The sequence below is a fragment of the Lupinus angustifolius genome, chromosome LG14 (genome assembly GCF_001865875.1).
Source record: "Lupinus angustifolius cultivar Tanjil chromosome LG14, LupAngTanjil_v1.0, whole genome shotgun sequence".
Lineage (NCBI taxonomy): Eukaryota > Viridiplantae > Streptophyta > Magnoliopsida > Fabales > Fabaceae > Lupinus > Lupinus angustifolius.
This window is the reverse complement of record NC_032022.1, coordinates 2,629,425-2,644,281: the sequence shown is the minus strand read 5'-3', so window position 1 is coordinate 2,644,281 and position 14,857 is coordinate 2,629,425. Positions and strand designations below refer to the sequence as shown.

The following is a 14,857-nucleotide window of genomic DNA, read 5'->3' as shown; positions in this document are numbered from 1 at the left end:
AAGTTTGAAGTTTTACATAAGTCAAAAACTCCTTACAGGTTCACATGATTTCACTATCATCCCCTTTAATCATGACTAGCAAAAATACTTAAAAAACATAAACTCACACATATGAACAACATATTAATAGATGATAAGTATCTCATGGTGCAAGTGTGAGAGATGGAGAAGAGAAGAAGATAATACATATTACTCATACATTCGCATTATTAAAACACACATGTTACTCGTACATTCGCATGATTGAAACTTCTTCGAACATATTAGGAAAATACTATGACAGCTTGTCTGTCTCTTGCTAAACTTACACTACATATACATTATCTTATTCGTCTTATACAAAAGTCATGTACTTCTAAAGCTTGTTTATACATTTCTAACTTTCCATTTTATTATTGCCTCGAGGCTTCAACTATAATAATATCATCAACAAAAAAATATGCATTGTGACACTAATTCTTGTATATGCTCAGTAGGTACATCCAATATCAATATAAATAATGAGGGGCTAAATACTTATTGTCCTAGTCCTCTGACAATATAAAAATCTTATAAGATCCCAATTTTATTCTTACATTAGTCTCGACTTCACCATATATGTCATTGATTGTTTAAATGTGGGTAATTCAAACATATTTTTTTTTTGTATTTACAAATATACGTCATCCATGATCAACCTCCTAAGATAAAACTACATTAATTTTTAGTGATATATATCTCTTGTATCAACCTCTACTCAATTATCCCATATAGAATATCTATTGAGATTAATCACTTTATAGTTTGTACAATTTTATATATTTAAAATATTCATATAAATAAGAATTAAAATGTTTATTTGTTATTAAATATCCTCATATATCATTTATTTTGTTTTGTAAAATTGATAATAGTTTTTCGAGGAATAAAGATATGAAAGTGAAAAATGAAATAAAAAATAGAGAGGAAATAGTATTTTGGGTATTGGGCAAAGGTGTTTTGCAAATATGAACTGAGTTGAAGAAGAAGAAGAAGTAGTCGTGGAAGAAGAAGAAGAAGTAGTCGTGGAAGAAGAAGAAGAAGTAGTCGTGGAAGAAGAAGAAGAAGTAGTCGTGGAAGAAGAAGAAGAAGTAGTCGTAGAAGAAGAAGATGAGTACCGTTGATAAGATGCTGATAAAAGGGATTCGTAGTTTCGACCCTGAGAACAAAAATGTGATAACTTTCTTCAAACCCTTAACCCTTATTGTGGGTCCAAATGGTGCAGGAAAGACCACGATCATCGAGTGCCTGAAGCTATCTTGCACCGGGGAGCTTCCTCCTAACGCCAGGTCTGGACACAGCTTCATCCATGACCCTAAGGTTGCCGGTGAAACAGAAACAAAGGGACAGATTAAGCTGAGGTTCAAAACAGCCGCAGGGAAAGATGTAGTTTGTATAAGATCATTTCAACTTACTCAAAAGGCTTCTAAGATGGAATACAAAGCAATTGAAAGTGTCCTTCAAACCATTAATCCACATACAGGTGAAAAGGTTTGTCTTAGTTATAGATGTGCTGATATGGATAAAGAAATCACTGCTCTTATGGGTGTTTCTAAGGCCATTTTGGAAAATGTTATTTTTGTTCATCAAGATGAAGCTAACTGGCCACTACAAGATTCTTCTACTTTAAAGAAGAAATTCGATGATATCTTTTCAGCAACTCGGTACCGAACCTATCTATCTATCTATCTATCTATCTATGCTACATTTATTACAATACATATACATATATACATGCTCACTCCTTTTTACTCACCAGATACACAAAGGCATTGGAGGTTATAAAGAAACTTCACAAGGATCAGGCTCAAGAGATTAAGACTTACAAACTCAAACTGGAAAATCTTCTAACTCTCAAAGATGCTGCTTATAAGCTTCGCGAAAGCATTACACAGGACCAGGACCAAACAGAATCTCTTAAACATCAGATACAAGACTTGGAAGAAAGCGTTCAAGATATGGACAATAAAATTCATCATGCTGAGAAAACATTGAAAGATTTGAGGAAGCTGAAGGAGCATATATCAACAAAAACTACTCAAAGAAGCACTCTGTTTGAGGAAAACCAGAAACAATATGCCGCTCTTTCTGAAGAGAATGAAGGTGTGTTCACTTTGGTATATGGATTTGCCATCATTCGGCCACTTTCAAATTTGTCATCTTAGTTTTCCTATTTTTTAAGTTCCATACTGGTTTGATATCCCGCTTCATATATTGATTAGATACTGATGAAGAGTTGATGGAGTGGAAGACCAAGTTTGGTGAAAGGGTTGCTATTTTAAATACTAAAATAAGCAAGTTGGAGAGAGAGGTGAAGGACACTGACACTAGAAGTGAATTCCTTAATGAGACCATCAAAGATTCTATCAAGGAGATTAGCAAGCTACAAACTGAAGCTGAAGTAAATGAATTGATGCACAACTTGATACTTTTGCAGCCATTTTTTGTGTGTCTTGAATGTTTTTATAATTTTGTCTTTAATTTGAACTGCAGGCACACATGTCTTTGAAGAACGAGCGTGATTCCTCTATTCAAAATCTTTTTGCTAAGTATAATTTAGGGTCTCTTCCAGAGTCATCCTTCACTGATGAGGTTGCTTTAAATCTCACTAATCATGTAATCTCAAGGTTGAAGGCTCTTGAGAGGGATCTGCAAGATAAAAAGGTGTCTGTTCTGTTCTCCCTTTCTGGTGTTATATATTCACTTAAATCACTTCTAGATGCCTATGATTGGAGAGAGAGAGATGTCAGAATTTCAAGGATAATTTCTTGCCATTACTGAATGTTTGGGTTAAAGTGATGTCAATTTCTTTGTGGTAATCAGCTAGTGGCACTATCATAGAGAGGGTTTCTTTGCTGGATATACTGAAAGAGTGACATACTTTGTTCACTAAATATGTGTCCTTTTGTTTTAGGTGTTTTGTTTAGCAAGATATCTTATCCAATGCTCCCATAATTCTTTCTTTCTATTTTCTCATTAAAAGATTGACCCAATGTTCACCATTTCGGAAAGAAGGAAGCAACATGATTATTGAAGATATTAGTAGCATTCAATATTCTAAAATATCCTTCAAATTTCTGAATGATGGGTGTACTGCTTTTGTTTTTTTGTGCAGAAAACAAATGACAATAAACTCAAGATGGCATGGGATTCTTACGTCAGTGCAAATGACTGTTGGAAAAGTACTGAGGCTAAAAAGCAAGCTAAAATAGACGAGAAGGTTTGGTGATTAAAATCATCCATTTATTACCAAATGTCTATATGTTACTCGTATGGTGTTAATATTTTGTTATACATGCAGGCTCGCAATTTAAAGCGCATTGAAGATAAGAAAAATGAGCGGAAGACATTTGAACCTCAAATTTCAGACACAAACTTTTCTCGCATAGATGAAAGAGAAAGAAGTTTGGTGAGTATAACCCGCTCTTCAGTGGTGTTTGGCACTTTATAGCCTTCTGGCAAATTGAATGAACATAGTTTCAACGACTGCTTGCAGCAAATTGAGGTCGAAAGGAAGACGAGCCAACTTGCTGAAAGAGAATTTGAAGCAAATATACGTCAAAAGCAAACTGAGCTATTTAGTATAGACCAAAAGATTAAGGATGTCAGTCGGGAGAAGGATATCATGGCTTCTGATTCAGAGGACAGAGTGAAGCTATCTCTTAAGAAGGCAGAATTAGAGAATCAGAAGAAGAAGCATAGAAAGATGTAGATCAATTTTCTTTTTGTTTTCATTACTTATACCTTTTTATTTTCAGAATTATATATTTTGATGCTGGTGGTCATCTTTTTATGCTTCCTTACAGAATTGATGAACACAAGGATAAAATAAGAAGGGTGCTAAAAGGGAGAGTTCCACCTGATAAGGATGTGAAGAAGGAAATTACAAAAGCATTAAGGTTCGGGAAACCTGTTCTTTCATTTTGTATGTCATATTTTGTGACCAAAGTTAAGAAATTTAACTTTTAGTGTTTGTGTAGCTAGTATGTTCTACTACTATGTTAATCAGAATAAATGTTTTGCTGTCTCTATTTCTAAGAGTACATCTTTTGGATTTGGATTATCAATCATGGGCACATGATGCTTCTTCTGTTTATCTGATTGTTCTATTCATTTCCTTTTCCAATTTAATTTTAAAATGGCAAACTGCCTTAGCATTGTAGGTTTTTTTCCCATTGTTCTTGTCTTTGCATACAATTATTTAGTGAAAGTAGAGCAGAGTGAAAAAGTGGGTGGTTAATATCTTCCAGAGTTAAAATGAAAGGCAGAAGAAGAAAGATAAAACTAAGTTGGCTTGAAGGAGCTCCAGACTTCCTCTATTGATGAAACAGGATTTCCATAATGAAACCCACTGACAACCCTATCTTCTAAATTTGCAATCCCGCAATTTGCTCTGAAAAGTATATTGTTGTATCCAGTGGGATGGTTGTTACATTGTATATTTACAGTTGGATTAGGTTTGTGTGTTGAGCATATCCTCCTTGTAATCTTCATTGATTATAGTGAATTATGTCTGTTTTGCCCATTGGTGCAGTTCCTTGTAGGTTGTACATATACCACTTCGTGTTAATTTCCCTTGTCCTTATACTCTGCTGCATGTTTGCTTATAGAACTAACAATCATGCAAATTGGAAATTCATGTTTTGTTGTTGTTTAGATACATTGATTTTAGTATCAAATGAATCGACCTTATCTTAGAGCGCAATACCTTAGTTTACCGCTTTCCCTTGCATAGCAAAGTAGGTGCTTCTAATTTCATAATAAGTCGATTAGCATAGACAATCTACTTGCTACGACAAGGATGGAGCAATGCTAAAGGAACCAAAAGGACTTGCACATGGTTTTCATTGATTTGAAGAAGGCAGATGATAGGGTGCCCAAAGAAGTATTGTAGAGAAATCTTGAGAAGGAACGAATTCATATTGCCTACATTCAAACTTCGAGGATATGTATGGGGACAAGACTAGCGTGTGAATACAAGGTGGGACCTTAGAAGATTTTCCTATTGTTATAGGACTACACTAAGGATCAACTTTGAGCCCTTACCTTTTCGCACTTGTCTTGGATGTGCTTACTTAGTATATGCAAGAGTTGGTGCCATAATGCATGCTTTTTGCGGGTGATTGTTCTTGTTGGGGACTCGAGAGAGGAAATCATTGGGAAACTAAAAATGTGGAGAAAAACTTTGGAAGCTCATGGCTTTCGTATGTCAAAGTAAGCGAAGTATGGGGAGTATAAGTTTAGTAAGAGGTGTATAAATCCAACCTTAGAGGTGAATACTAGAGATCAATCTATCGCAAGTCACAAGGTTAAAGCATCTTGGGTCAATCATATAAAACTATGGGAAAACAAAGGGAATGTAAAACATAGGATTCAAGCGGGGTGAGTGAAATGGAGGAGCACTTCAGTGTTATATGGGATTGAAATGTGTCAGTCAAACTTATTTGAAATGACAGATCTTGTGATGTCGTACGAAACTAAATGTTGGGTGTTTAAATGCCAACAACATGATAAACTCAAGGTAACAAAGATGAGAATGTTGCGTTGGATGAAATGACAGATTGAAATGTGTCAGTCAAACTTATTTGAAATGACAGATCTTGTGATGTCGTACGAAACTAAATGTTGGGTGTTTAAATGCCAACAACATGATAAACTCAAGGTAACAAAGATGAGAATGTTGCGTTGGATGAGTGAGCACACTAGATAAGACATGATTATGAATGCATTTGAGAGAAAGTTGGTGTAACTCTTGTTGTAGAGTAGTTGGTAGAATCTCTCCTTAGGTGGTTTGGGCATGTGTGGAGAAGATCAATAGAACTTAGAAGCCCTAGTAAGTAGAGTAGATCAAATGAAGGTTAGACCAATTTCTAGAGGCAAAGAGATGCCAAAATAAAGCATAGGATAAATAATTAAAGAATAATTTAGAGATTAATGCTTTGTTAATACAAAGATCTATGATAAAGCATTATGACATCGTTCGATTCATGTACCAAACTCTACCTAGTAGGAATAAGGCTTTGGTGGTTGGTGTAAATATCAGAGAAAATAGACATTGTTTTTGAAAAAAATATACTTGCCTTAGGTGTTTTTGCTGTTAACTTTCTAATTGTGATATTCCAGTAAATAGAAAAGCTTTCTTTGTTTTAGTATATCTTGAATTCCTCTGCATTGACGTTGTTTTGGTTGTAGGACTGTTGAAGCTGAATTTGATGACCTGAATGCAAAGTACCGTGAAGCTGAGAAGGAAGTTAATATGCTGCAGATGAAAATACAAGAAATTAATGCTAATCTTTCCAAACACCACAAGGATTTGGAATGTAAGTGCTATCTATCATTCCAAGAAATTAATATTAATATTGTAGCTTTTGAGTGAGATAAGTGTTTTAAGTTCTGCATTTGTCACGTTGCAACGGTTCATAGGTAGTTTGTCTAGCAGAATTTTCAGTTTTATTTAAATAAGGAATGGCTGCAATATTTAGTCCCATTGTGTCCTTAATGGTGCCTCATTTTTTAAAGTACTTTTGTGACAAACAACATTGATACCGTGAAATCACCTACCTGGTGTTCTTTAGCTGGCAAATCAACTATGAAGTACAATTGTGGGTTTTTTGGTTAGCTTGTCTATAGGGGTTTAACAGTGCTATTAAAATGTCAATGATTCCTCAGATCAAACATCTGATAATAGTGTGCAAGATAATAGAAATAAGAAATAAGCATTGCATAGTTTCGCCTATATGTGTCTATTGACATGATTGTTGATGCCTGATTGTTATTTCCATATCTTTATACTTCTCTTTTTCTCGATAGTCCAGTGTGCTTCTTTTCTTCCAGGATTCAGAATACTGAACACAATATTTTGCACCATTATATTAAAAAAACAAAAATCTTGCAGCAAGGAAGAGATTTATTGAATCCAAGCTTCAGTCTTTCGATCAGCAACGTTCTGGAATCGATGCTTATCTCACAGTTTTAGAGTCTTCCAAGGAGAAAAGAGATGTCCAGACAAGGTCAATTTATGCCAGACCACATTCCTAAAGTCATTTTGTGACTACATCTAACTGTTGTCTGTTTTGTTGCTGTTGTGCTCATGTCAATGTACTAATTCTTTGTCTGGTGATTGCCTGCAGCAAATATAACATTGCTGATGGTATGAGACAAATGTTTGATCCTTTTGAAAAAGTTGCTAGAGCTCATCATTTTTGCCCTATCTGTGAGCGCCCTTTCTCGGCTGACGAAGAAGACGATTTTGTCAAAAAGGTTGGTAGATTCCACATCCTATTGTAATATACTAAGTCCATCTATTGGCTCCGAGCGGGGAGTATATATGGTATTGAATTGGCTTCTTTTTCTTGTAATGACAGCAAAGAGTGAAGGCTGCTAGTACAGCTGAACGTATGAAACTTCTTGCCATGGAATCCTCAAACGCAGACTCTCATTACCAGCAGTTGGACAAGCTTCGTATTGTTTATGAAGAACATATTAAACTTAGCAAGGAGACAATCCCTAACTCTGAAAAGGAACTTCACCAACTTAAAGAAGAGCTGGATGACAAATCTCAGGCACTTGATGATGTAATTATCATAATTTCATCTAAATAATTCCTTGAAATTTCTTTTAAGTAGACAGTCTTCATACCTGCAACTTCCTTGTTTTAATTCTTGGTTTGTTGATGATGATTATTATTTGTTCTGATGAGTCATTTGGTATTATCTGTTTCCCCCTTCTCTCTTTGTGTTAACTTATTACTTATATAACTGTTGTAAAAACAATCTTCAGGTTTTAGGTGTTTTAGCTCAGATAAAGAATGACAAGGATGTGGTTGAGGCATTAGTGCAACCTATTGAAACTGCTGACCGGCTTTTCCAAGAAATTCAAGCTGTGCAAAAGCAAGTTGAGGATTTAGAATACAAGCTTGATTTTCAAGGCCAAGGAGCAAGATCTCTGGAAGAAGTTCAGTTTGAGCTTAACACATTGCAGGGCACAAAGTAAATAGCTTCATTGAATTATTACCTTTTACTAGCATATGGTCACTTTAAAATATAGATCCTTTAAAAATAAAAAAATATTTTCATCAACTGAATATCATCTCCCAGAAGTTGAGTCTCGACACAATGATAAGGTTGCTTGCCTTGTGTCATAGAGGTTGAGTTCAAATCACGGAAACAACCTCTTCCCTTGCGTGAGTAAGGCTGCGTACATCTACCCTCCCCAGACCCCACTAGGTGGGAGCCTTGTGTATTGGGCCACCCTTATAAGTTATAACTGAATATCATCTCCCATTCTCTAAATGGATTTATATCCTTTGGGTTTTACTTAGTTTGTTCTTAACTTCTATGCATATCTTCTTTACAAGGGACACTTTGCATACTGAATTGGAGAAGTTGAGGGAAGAACAGAGGTATATGGAGAATGACCTACATAGTATTAATTCACGGTGGCGTGCTCAGAGGGAGGAGAAAATGAAAGCAGCTAACTTGTTGCAAGAAGTTAAAAGAGTAGAAGAAGAATTAGAAAGTCTGACTCAAGAGAAAACCCAACTTGATCTTGATGAGAAGGTTGTCTACTTATCTGAGACACATATGGGTATTTAGTGCTAAGTTATCTTTTTACCCCTTTCCATGCATTTGAATACCCCACACTGAAGAAAATTCAGTAACATTATTTATTATCTCAAGCAAAGAACAATCAGTTGTCTTTTTTTATAAGCCAAGGTATATTGTTAAAAACGAGTAGTAGATGTACTCAAAACCAATGGTAACATTTGGTGCTTCTTTACGTGAAGAGAAAAGCAGGTAGAGGGATAGTAACACCAATACGATGAAACTATGATACCCCATAGATGGGAGCCACATCCATGAGAACAACCAGTTATCTCTATTGTTTTTTCTTTCTGAACTGTTTTTGATGCATTGTATTTTGTTTATCTTGCAGTCAAGTTTGTTATACTCTGTTTATTTGCAATAAATATTAGAGAAATTTTTTTATTTTGAAAAGAAATGCTGGTTTTTCAAAATTCTACAGCTTACAGACTTTTTTTTTTATTTCTAGAAAAAAAACACCTTTTTCAAATGCATTGCCTCAATTCTCAAGCTGGATAATTGATACATTTGTTGTAATTCATTTTAAAACGCTGAAGTTCTCATAGTTGCAATTCTTTTTAAAACACTGAAGTTCTCTTTGTTGGAAAATGCATATTTCCACTAAATTTTTTGGTATGTGCAGCATTTGGCAGAAGCTCTTGGACCTTTATCAAAGAAGAAAGATAAATTATATGCTGATTATGATGAACTGAAAAATAGACTTAACCACGAGTATGAGGACCTGGCTGAACAAAAGAGAAACTATCAGCTAGAAGTTGAGTCACTTTTGAAGATGACTTCTAAGATTAAAGAGTAAGACTTATTAACCTGAAAATTGTTATTCTAGGTTTTTAAGAGAGTTGTCTTTATGACAAGTTTGTTTGTGCAGGTACTCTGATTTAAAGAAAGGAGACCGGCTGAAGGAAATGCTAGAAAAGAAATATCAATCAGAATCTCAACTAAAAAGTTGTGATACCAAGAAGCAGGAAATTTTAGTTGAACTAAACAAAAGTAAGGATTTGATGCGAAATCAAGATATACTAAAAAGAAATATTGAGGACAACATAAATTACAGGAAAACAAAAGCTGAAGTAGATAAGCTAGCAGATGAAATTGAAACACTGGAAACAAATATGCTGAAAGTTGGTGAGGTTTCCACAGTTGAAACTGAACTCAGGAAACTATCACAGGAGAGGGAGAGGCTTCTTTCAGAGGTATTTTCAAATCTGAGTCATGCATGCAATCTGTAAATAATTCACCCTACTATATTTATTGGATGACATTTTATCATTCGTGTTCACATCTTCAAAAAGTGTTTACTTTCCCTTTTTGTTTACAATTGATACCTTGTTTTTCTTGGTTTTTTGTTCTTTATCCTCGGTGACAGGTGAACAGATGTCGTGGAACAATGTCTGTTCACCAGAGCAATATTTCGAAAAATAAGATTGATCTTAAGCAGACTCAGTACAAGGACATAGATAAGCGATACTTTGACCAGCTTATCCAGCTTAAGGTGTAATTCTACTTTATACTTCATTTGCATGCTTTCTTCTTTAACTTCTCATTTCTATATTGTTAACAACTAAAATTTTCTTTATAGACAACCGAAATGGCAAACAAGGACCTGGACAGATACTACAGTGCACTTGACAAGTGAGTTTCTTAAAATTCAGTAATGTTTACCATTTGATCCATCAAGTTTGTATTTATTATGTGCTTGCTAGTCATAGTTATGCAATGTGTAATCAAAATAAAAAAGGCCAGCTCTTTCTGAGCTCATAAGGCTATTTCTCTCGCTGTTTCTTCCTTTCTTTTGCTTCAAAAGCTGAGACATAAAGGCACCACATATTCCATTGAGAAGTGCCAAATTTGCTTGGCATCTTTGATATAAGATGCATGGCTTTAAATTGCGCTTTCAGTTATGTTGTGTTTAGTTGTTTACCACAATTGCGGAAAATACGGCAAATGCGGTTGTGGAGAATCCCAAAACTGCAATGTTACTGCTGTGGTTGCGGTTCCTGACTGCAATTTAAAGCTATGATAAGCTGTTTGGGTAGTGCGGGATATGTTGCAGTGTGACTATTTATATTATGTTTTATGTTGCCATTTGCATGCTCTGGTGTATGTTGTGTGTTGCGTGTGTGACTATGCATTACTGTTCCTGACTCGAAAAGAAATAAGGTTTAGTTACATGTTAGGCCCCTCTAGTTCTATTGTTGAATTTGATCCCATTAGTTTCATTGTGACAATGTTGTCCTCATAGTTTTCAAATTGATGCTGTTAAGTTTGGTTCTCTAATTGATATTGACATAGCACTCCTTACTTGTTGGCAACATCAAACTACGGTAAAAGTAGGAGAAGCATAAGTGTAATTTGATTAAAGAAGGGATACACATTTCTTTTCAAGCTGTTCAATATATTAATGTACTCACTTTTTGTTTTGTTGTCTATTCTTATGTGAGTTAATTAATTAATCATGCCTCACATATAATAATGAATATGAAATGATAGCATAATATACTGACCATTCTGGGTCTCAAGTCTTAGTCCATAAGTTTGCATTGCTTAACAAAAATATAAATTTAGATACTTTTGTGTCATTATTAATGAGAATCTACTTCTGTTTGTGTTCCATATTTCAGAGCACTGATGCGGTTTCACACTATGAAAATGGAAGAAATCAACAAAATTATAAGGGAATTGTGGCAACAAACGTATAGAGGACAGGATATAGACTACATTAGCATTCATTCTGATTCTGAAGGTGCTGGGACCCGTTCCTATAGTTATAAGGTTTGACATCTTATATTGAAAAACTGATTCCTTCAAAAGCTTTCTATTTTTCTCATAAAATATTTGAAATGTTCTTTCCTTTTACATTCCATATAGGTTCTCATGCAGACCGGTGATGCTGAGTTAGAAATGAGAGGAAGATGCAGTGCGGGTCAGAAGGTGTGTTATTAAGGAAGGAATTACTATGCCATATCTGTAAAACTTCACATTAATCCAAAATCATTCAATACTTCACTGATATACATAAAGATTAATGTATACATTCGAAATAAAGTGAAATATCAATGAAGCACTAAATTATTTTGGATTAATGTGCACACGGGTATATGTATGTTAGAAAAATGGTTGACTTAATCTGAGTTTCCAGGTCCTTGCATCTCTTATCATAAGGTTGGCTTTAGCTGAAACATTTTGCCTCAATTGTGGAATACTGGCATTGGATGAGCCAACCACCAATTTGGATGGGCCAAATGCTGAAAGTTTGGCTGCTGCTCTCCTAAGGTGTGAAAAGATTGTCTTGTTAGGAGAGTAAATTGCTAATAACTATTTTTTTATTGTTGTTCATCTACCATTGTCCTCCATTACATGCAGGATCATGGAGGACAGGAAAGGCCAAGAAAATTTTCAGCTAATTGTAATTACTCATGATGAGCATTTTGCACATATGATTGGTCAACGCCAGCATGCCGAGAGATATTATCGAGTCGCCAAAGATGACCAGTAAGGATGACAGTGCCAATCTTGTTTTGTTGAAGAAAATGTTTTCTATTTTCATTTCCATTATACATCTTAAAATGCCACCTTCTTTTCATTGTGTTTTTTTTGTTTTAAAGAATTGTGCTGGAAACAATGAAGACAATATTTTGTTTTCACTGTTTCCTATATGAATATTTGAAAACAAGAACACAAGAAAATAAGGTGACATATTTGTAATTATTAATGAAAATCAAAATGTTTTTTGCAAACCAAAAAAAGTTCTTTAATGTTTCATTTGTTTTTATGTTACTTATGCATCATGAATTCATTACCTTTCTTTATCTTATGGCATGACAAAATTCTATGTACTTTGCTTAACTTTTGATTTCCAAATTTCCAGTCAGCACAGTATAATCGAATCTCAGGAGATATTTGACTGAAGGAAGTGTAGTATCAACTAAAGCTTTGTTGGAGAATCTTCATAAACCAGAGAGCCCAAAGTCATACCTCAAACCATCAAACATATGTTGGACCTTGTGTAATTTATTTATGCAGCTGTAGATATAGGGTACTTTTGATGTGTGGTCCCAATTAACTAAATGATTTGAACCTACTTTTCTTTAAGGATGTTGCATGTTTTAGTTTAATCGATGAACATGGATCTGCTGTCTCTGGTTCTCTATCCCTATCTTGTCCCAACCATTACCATTTTGCCTTAAGATGTTAAGAAGACCTCTTCCATGCCTATATGTTCATTTTTCACTTTTGATGGATCCATTTTATTTGTATTGGAAATTCATCCATTCAAAACCTCATCCCTATTTGTTCAAAAGTTGAGGAGTGAGGATAACAAGTAAAAGAATGTTATTGAATCCTTCTATTGGTTCAAAATACACCTACAGAACTCACCAATCACCATCACTGTCTTAAAAATGTTCAAGCTCATATTATTTGTTTTTTTATTGTTCTGTGGTTTTCTTATCATCCTTAAAGTCTAAAGTGCATAATAAGTTAATAACAAATTGGCCACTGGTGGTGAAGCTAGTATAGATATTTATAATTACTATGTGGTGTATGAGTAATTGCATGTTTTAATTAAAATTGACATTGAAAATTTATTTATATTTGAGACAAAAAAATGATAATTTTTTTCTTCACTATTTATCATGGAATTTTTTGAATTTCTTTATTTTGAGTTTGCCTTTAAAATTAAAACAGTTGAATTTAGAAAATAGATAAATTATAATTGGATATGGATGATATGGATTAATTTTATTATAGGGATAAGAGGTTAGTACAAAGGAATGCGGTCATTGCAGCACATTCCTTATCTTCATTTACAACTAGTGAACTCACATACCTGCTAGCATTTTCTAGATAACTCATTTTAAATTCACAAATAAATTTATTGTATCAATAATATAACAATTTTATATATTGTCAGTACATCAACCACTATTTATTATTAATTTTTATTGTTTCTTTGAAAAAAGTAATATAAATAAATAATAAATAATGTAATGATTTTAAATAAATTTTTAAGTACATATATATTATACCCTTTTAAATTTAGAAAAACATTAATGGAGATTTCTCCAAACACATCATATTATTTAGAGATAGATGGATACATGTTTTTTAATCTTATTATTTTTTAGTAAATTTTAATTAAAATTAAATTTGTAATTTGTTGTCAATTTTTTATGAGCAAAGTTCGTTAAGTCTAGTTTTAGTGAAAATATACAAATGTTTATTATTTTTAAATATATAGACAAATTACTCCTAATTATATACATATATTACGAGAGATTAAAAAAGTTAATATTCATTGTTAATTTCATGTTTACCATTATTTAATACTTCGATGATTTAGGTAAGTAGTGAAAAAAAATAATGATCAAAGAGAAAAAACTTGTTGTCTAAATCAAGATATAGGTCATATATATGTATTATGGTATATTAAGATTAAAATTTAGTTAATAATCAAATGATCACTTAAAATACCATATACATTTATTTTTATTTCTTAAATATTCAAATAAGATATATCGATACATATTAATTATTTTTATTTCTAATAATAATAATAATAATAATAATAATATTCGTTGTAGAGTCACTTCGATGACTAGGAAAACAATGTAGAAGAAAATAAAAGTAGTTGACTTTTATAGTTGTTGTATTATCTTAATTCTTTTAGAAATTTGCAGGATATTTTATAAAAACCTTATTTCTTGACTAAAATTTCATACTAATCATCTTATCCACAAAAAATAATAGATATTATAAATGATATGTGATACTTTTTTTAGAGAAATTTTTTGGAGGATTTATTAAAATGATATATCATTACTCTAAATTAAAATTTCTCAATTTTACTTTTTTTTTTGTACACTTTGTGATTTTACTCTAACATTAATTTTTGTTTCTTTCATGAGTAAGAGATCCTGATTGTTGTGACTATATTTCCTTTCTTAATAATGAAAAATTATGGAAAAAAGTAATTCATATAACCTTTTTTGGTATTATTAGGTATATTCCAACATATGGATCAATTTTTTTTGTTGGAGATACATAACTATTATTTTTAATAATTGTCGCTCTCAATAATCAAATATTTAGTTTTTTTAGTCTTTATAAGATATAACATGTTTTTATTAATAAAGAAATGAAGCATGTATTAGGAATACTATTGAAGAGAATATGCAAAACACAATATTATAATTATATTTAGTATTTGTTAGTGAGCAAGAAAAGGAAGAAGAGTT

At 33.0% G+C, this 14,857-nt stretch overlaps 1 protein-coding gene across 3 annotated transcripts; it reads left to right on the top strand.

Annotated features, from left to right (window-relative positions):
* LOC109326448 (DNA repair protein RAD50) lies at nt 983-12,736 on the top strand. 3 transcript variants are annotated; one of them, XM_019559137.1, is made up of 24 exons: nt 983-995; nt 1,108-1,682; nt 1,778-2,121; nt 2,241-2,419; nt 2,512-2,682; nt 3,134-3,238; nt 3,320-3,427; nt 3,515-3,726; nt 3,825-3,917; nt 6,211-6,338; nt 6,914-7,028; nt 7,149-7,278; nt 7,383-7,592; nt 7,798-8,006; nt 8,375-8,576; nt 9,244-9,413; nt 9,490-9,814; nt 9,988-10,113; nt 10,201-10,253; nt 11,243-11,393; nt 11,490-11,552; nt 11,761-11,894; nt 11,985-12,113; nt 12,490-12,736. In XM_019559137.1, exons 2-24 carry the CDS (start codon nt 1,129-1,131, stop codon nt 12,527-12,529), a joined length of 3,951 nt encoding a protein of 1,316 aa, XP_019414682.1. In that variant the 5' UTR covers nt 983-995; nt 1,108-1,128; the 3' UTR covers nt 12,530-12,736. The 3 variants fall into 3 exon arrangements, 2 of the variants coding, with proteins under 2 accessions (XP_019414682.1, XP_019414681.1); XR_002105235.1 differs by lacking the exon at nt 983-995 and having other exon boundaries at nt 1,088-1,682; nt 11,490-11,544; XM_019559136.1 differs by lacking the exon at nt 983-995 and having other exon boundaries at nt 1,089-1,682.

Bases quoted from the DNA above. Each gene is read 5' to 3' on its own strand.
- LOC109326448 (XM_019559137.1), top strand. From the start codon at position 1,129: ATGAGTACCGTTGATAAGATGCTGATAAAAGGGATTCGTAGTTTCGAC. The intron at 7,593-7,797 runs GTAATTATCATA...AACAATCTTCAG, and splicing joins AATCTCAGGCACTTGATGAT to GTTTTAGGTGTTTTAGCTCA. The intron at 11,895-11,984 runs GTGTGAAAAGAT...CATTACATGCAG, and splicing joins TTGGCTGCTGCTCTCCTAAG to GATCATGGAGGACAGGAAAG.